This window comes from Halyomorpha halys, unplaced genomic scaffold (assembly GCF_000696795.3).
Source record: "Halyomorpha halys isolate HHAL.00 unplaced genomic scaffold, Hhal_1.1 Scaffold2052.1, whole genome shotgun sequence".
NCBI lineage: Eukaryota > Metazoa > Arthropoda > Insecta > Hemiptera > Pentatomidae > Halyomorpha > Halyomorpha halys.
The window spans coordinates 76,072-81,866 of NW_027116055.1; the positions used below are offsets into that span (position 1 = coordinate 76,072).

At 32.3% G+C, this 5,795-nt stretch overlaps 1 protein-coding gene across 1 annotated transcript in view; it reads right to left on the reverse strand.

Annotated features, from left to right (window-relative positions):
• Positions 1 to 4,841, reverse strand: part of LOC106691058 (luciferin sulfotransferase-like) — a gene marked incomplete at its 5' end in the record, with an annotated part of 19,513 nt that extends 14,672 nt beyond the window's left edge. The window contains 2 exons of the mRNA XM_067052963.1: positions 3,747 to 3,846; positions 4,623 to 4,841. Coding sequence (XP_066909064.1) covers positions 3,747 to 3,846; positions 4,623 to 4,841 — 319 coding nt within the window. The remainder of the gene's footprint in view (positions 1 to 3,746; positions 3,847 to 4,622) is intronic.
• Between the last annotated feature and the right edge of the window lie 954 nt (positions 4,842 to 5,795).

A 5,795-nucleotide genomic window follows, 5' to 3' on the forward strand; every position in this document is an offset into this window, starting at 1 on the left:
AAGAGACTTATTAAAATAAAAATGGACAATTGGAGTCAGGCAATGGTCAGATTCTCCACTCAAGTTGAGTGTTTGCGGCTTTAGCGCAGTTGCTCAGCCTCCACTGACTCACTACCAGTGATGTGGCGAGAGGGATGTGCTGGGATCTCTTGAGTTCTGCTCTACCCCTCACACGTGGGAAATAGAGTGGGCTCAGGGATCCTCAGGTCGATTGGGTAAATATTGTATATTAGAGTGTAAATGTGACTAGAGATTATATTATTTTATCATTATGTTATTTTATTTATTTATTTTTCATACAGATAGTTTGATTATGTTCATTTTGTTTATTCTTTTGTTTGTATATATTTTAAGAGAGTTTTTTCTTTTGTTTGTATATATTTTAAGAGAGTTTTTTCTTTTGTTTTTTTTTTCATTTATTTTATTTATTTATTTTTTTTATTCATTCATTTATTTTATTTTATTTCAGTATGTATGAGATCATTCATCACTATTACTTATTGCCCACAACTGTGTGACAGATTGTAATATCTATCAATAAATAAAAGTAGTATTATTAAAAAATTGCTGCTGTGCGTACTTTGTTGGCTAGCATAGATGCTCCGTAGAGTAGGGCTTGCTTGAGAATACTTTTATTAGTAATTTGAAGTGGTAGATTAGGAGGTGTTAGCAGGTGAATAAGCTAGTAAGACTTGGTTCCTACCAGCTTTATTTTCTTAGAGCAGAGGCGAGCTAGTTTCTGCCGTTCTGTTTTTGCATCCTGCTACCTTATAAACTTTAGAGTGGACGCTTGTTCTTCTGGAAGGACAAAATAATATAGTAGGTCTCTTCTAGAGATTAATCGTAATATTTAACCCTTCCAGCTACTTGGTGATTTCTGTACAACCTTCCCCACCTGCCATAGAGCTGTCTGTACACTCCACGCTACAGTAGGTTTGTTATCCTTAGTTCCAACAGTTTAAGCTCTGTATACTGAAAAAAGTACTGGAGATAGCACTGATCCCTGGAGTACTCCACAAGTTAGGGAACGACTTCGCCAACTCGAACCCTTAATGATGTAGGAATGATCTCAATAGTGTGTATAGCATTAACAATGATTTCTAGCGGAAAACGATTATAACAGGACTACTAAATGTCTTATAGAATAAAGAGATACTTTTGAAGTAATTGCCTAAATCAAATAACGTAATTAACTGAATAATTGCCTAACATTCTTTTAAAAAAACAACAACATAAAATGCATGTTTCACAATTTATTAAAATGTGAACGCAAAAATGTGTTTCTCCTGCGAACACTTGATTGGGTGACAACAAAAATAAATCAAAAGTTATTATTTCTCGATCAATGCCACAGATTTTCAAGTTGCTTCACCTAACCTCTCTCTCCATGAAGTTGATATACTTATTTGATTGACAATTTTAATTTTAAATAGACACTTTGTTACAAAAGTTCTTGAAAGCCGCCCTCATCGTTGAGTAATCTTCTTAGTCAGTTGCTATTCTTGGAACAGGATAGGGCGAACAGGGAAGTGTCCTCATCAGATGAAAAGCCTTACTAAAGAATTCATCAGCGATCAGAACCTTTAATATCCAATAATAACAGAACTTAAATAAATCATTTAGAGTAAGCTGTTCGTTAGATTTTAGACATATGACTTCAAGCCAACTGAATTTTTTTTAATGAAATAGGTAAAAAAGTCCAATCACAATAAAAAGTAATTATAATCCCATGCTTTGATCTACAGTTATAGTAGAAACAATATATTGCTAATCGGACCTCATTCTGCTGCTATAAACCAAGCATTAGTTATTACTCTACTATCGTATCTTAGGTATAACCCTATGTCCTGCAGAAAAGATCCAAACCTCCACCGCGCGCTTACACTATCATTGAACAGACTACGAAGACACTGAATGATCAAAAAGTGTATGATTTCAGTAATAGAAAATATTTAAGGTACTATTTTCGCCCTTTAATATGCTGTTAGTTGAAATAAATAATCAGTCCATATACGTTATTTTATTTATGACTTTTCAAATTTAACATTTAATTACTTTTAATTTATAGTTCTCAGTTCAGTTACCATGTAGCTTGGCTCCTTTCTACTTAATATTGCTATGTACTGTCTGGAGATTTAGTCGCGATGGCAGGATAACCGCTGAAGGCGATTATCCAAAAATAAGTTAATTAATTAATTTATAATAGGTCCTGCAAAACTATTATTATAATTGAATTCTTTTCCAAAGACTTGTTCTGTGTTTACCTGTGTAAAGCGTGTTATTTATAATTTATTGCTATGATTAAAATGATTCAGATAAATGATTGCCATAAAATATGATAATTACATTATTGCTTATTGTTTATTGTTTAATATATACTCATTGGTGCTGATTAGAATGATTCATGCCGTGGGATCTAGTTCCGTAGGTGTCGTCTTGTTCATCAGGGATGGCGTCCAGGTCGGTTTTCTTACTTCTGTACCTTCTACCGCTTCTGTCTCTTTGTCTTCAATGCCTCTTTTTCCTGGTCAGATCGCTCTCTCGTTCGTAGAGTCATTACCTTTTCGGAACCTTATTTCCCGTTGGCTATCATCAGCCACACCCAAGAAAAAAAAGAAACTAGTACCATCATAGATTTAGAAAGGTGCAAGTGTTGTTTATTTAAGGTTTTTTGAGTGGAAAGCTGCGAATTGCGAAGCAACGAGTTCGAACGAATAATGTTTGTACGAAATCGTGAGAATGCCTATCGTCCATTGCTTCATTATTCGTATTAGACGAGATGGTTCTTCGGAACGGTTTTGAAGAAATTTCGGAATTAAGACATTTTCGCTTTGGATTTATCAACTTTGATTGATTGATATCGACGAAAATGGAAAATGTGGGAGAATCACATTTATGCAAAATTAAATGAGTAAATTGAATTTTCTTATTTTTGGTATGATCTTCACATCAACGATGACCACCACTTCTTCTATTTTCGAATGAAAAAGTACACATTCTTGACTACATTTATTCGAAATAAATTTTCACAGTCAACTTGTCACTCTTTTTTTCGCTCTCATTCGCTACTAAATCCCAGGAGAACAGGATCAGTTCTCACCTCGCCCATATTCAGACGAAAACTGGGGAACGATACGGACCTAATGGAGGCGGTCCCTCACCAAGCTACGTGTTATGATGGTTCGTGCGAATTCGAACATTTTTTTTTTTCATTTGGTTCCTGGAAAGATATTGGTTAGCAACTTTCAGATTCGTGTTATTTGACTGAAATAAAAAAGACTACGAGAGCCAAAATCACCAAAACATTTACTCATTTGCCCTGTTAACAGCTCGATATACTAGGAGCCTCTCCCTTAGCCTAGAGCTTGACATGAGGTGAGTAAATCAGACGGTATTTGGGTTCCTATTTTTTCTTCCATAGCGAACGGATTACAAATAAAACAGAATTGGAGAAAAGTTGCATGATTTGGAAAAAGAAGAAATTATAATTTCTCAGCATCACGCACTTAGTGATATTTTCAGCAACTAACAATCGAATTAAGGCCTGAAATTCGAAATGTTGGAATAATACAAGAAATATCATTTATTAGCGTTCTTCCTGCACCTCATTATCTTCTTCTAAAGTCGAGGTATGGGTAAAACACAAATATATCATAAAATACCATTTGGAAATAACCAAATTCTTTGGAAATGCCTAAAAATTCCTGGTACTAACATTGACACTATGCATTAAAATACTTGCTTACTCTAAGAAGATGGAACGGCGATGAAGCTCCAACTCTTTTGCTTTAGAGAAATCAAAATTGCTGCCCAACAACCAGACCAACTCTTGAGTCCATGTGGTACCTGTGATAAAACATATTTATTTGAAAATTAATTTAATTTTTTGTGACTTTAGAAATTTCACTCGATGTTGGTGATAATATTGTGCCGAATGTGCAATAAACATAGAATTGAAGTTAAAAGGTCTATGTGCCAATAAAAATTTCGTAAATGGATTTGGAATATTAGAAAATACGAAAATGATAAACAATTTTTTTTGTTTTAATATAACAGTATTTTGTAACTAAATATTTCCTCTATCTCAAGCTTTGTTCCTACTTTCTTTGCTCACCAATGTTTAAAATACAATAGTGATTTTACAGGTCAGTATTCTATGAAATTATTTTTTGGTTCAAAATATTTTTAATTTTGTCTATTTTTTTTTAAATCAATGACATAATGAAAAATAGCTATTATACAATTAAAAAAAATTAGATAAGTATGAAGACTGATGGCTGGTGTATACTTTAATAATCAAGATTATGGATAAAAAAATGGTTTTAATAATGGTGAGCTCACTGGAGAATATTCAATAGTGGGTTGAAGACCAAACAGCCAACTTGTTCTAGTTGATTTGACCTATCCGCGTAAATTCAAGCACAGTATCTAAGTATTAGAATAAGACTAATACAACTTTGTGTTAATACTCCTGGATGATTAATTAGTTTCGTACTGAATTTTAAAGAGAAATCCGACTACTTTAACAATAAGCTTGCGAATTAGGTGCAAAACTGTGGTATTAGGCAAATACATCTCATTATTTGTATTTATTGATTGATAGATTATGGACATGAATTTACCGCATTTTGGATACGTAATGATCCAGACGTCATCCGGCCTAACTTCGAAGTTCCTGATGCGCTCGGCGTACTTCAGAAATGACTTGGGAAGAAGGCAGCCGTTCTTGAAGGACAGCTCGACGGAATTCATTCCCCCACAGAATTTGGTGATCTCCTGAATCAGCTTATCATCGAGGACATCGTAGTCCAGGTTGTCTTCTTGCCACTTTTGTGTCATTTCTGAAACAATGTTGTTAATATAAGTAATGATTATAAAAATGTGATTACAATTTTACTTATTTTTATGTATAATATTCATTTGTTTCATAATCTCTAATGTACATATTTCATACTATATTTATAATTATTTTTCGATTATTTGGTATTTTCATGGTTATATCACGGTTTACTTAGGTATGATAAAGAAGAAGAATTATGCCTAAATGACCCACATTAATTATACTTTGTGGGTTTCTTCGATTGAAATATCAATTAATATTTATTTTATAGAATATTTTGGTGAATAATAATATCAACATATATTTTTTAAAAGAAATTATCGTTTTTGGGTTTGATTATTATTTCTTTATGATTATTGATATATTCATCTATAATCATAAAGAAATAAACTGTTTTATACATTTCATCAATCTTGTATTTCTTTAATATCAAGAATAGTATTTGTTAACGGATTAATTGCTTAAAGTACGTTCGGCTAATAAGTATTCATTTAATTAAAATTATAAATAGTAGCTCTACAAATCCAAATGGTTAAAATTAACATAATTTGTATTTACTTTGACATAAAAGAACATTAGTCTTTGTTTCGAAATCTGATTCTGTTTATTGATGTGTTGTATTAGATAAGAGGAACATTAAGCAATAAAATTAGACATTACCAGTAATAATCCGATACGATATAAATGTCTCATGTGTAACTTTAAAATATCCAACCTGTGACAAGGCATCTCTAACTATTCAACCTGTTTCAGTGTCTTAAATACCATAAAGAAAGAACCAATCTTACAACTTTTTTCCATAAAAAGATGACTCTGGAATAAATAAAACGCTCAGATATTTGAAGATAAATAAATTAATCCGTCACAACATCAATAAACTAAAAAACAGTTACCGATTAATTACGTTAAAGTTTATCAAATAAAAAAAATAGTAAAATGTAATCAGACCATCATA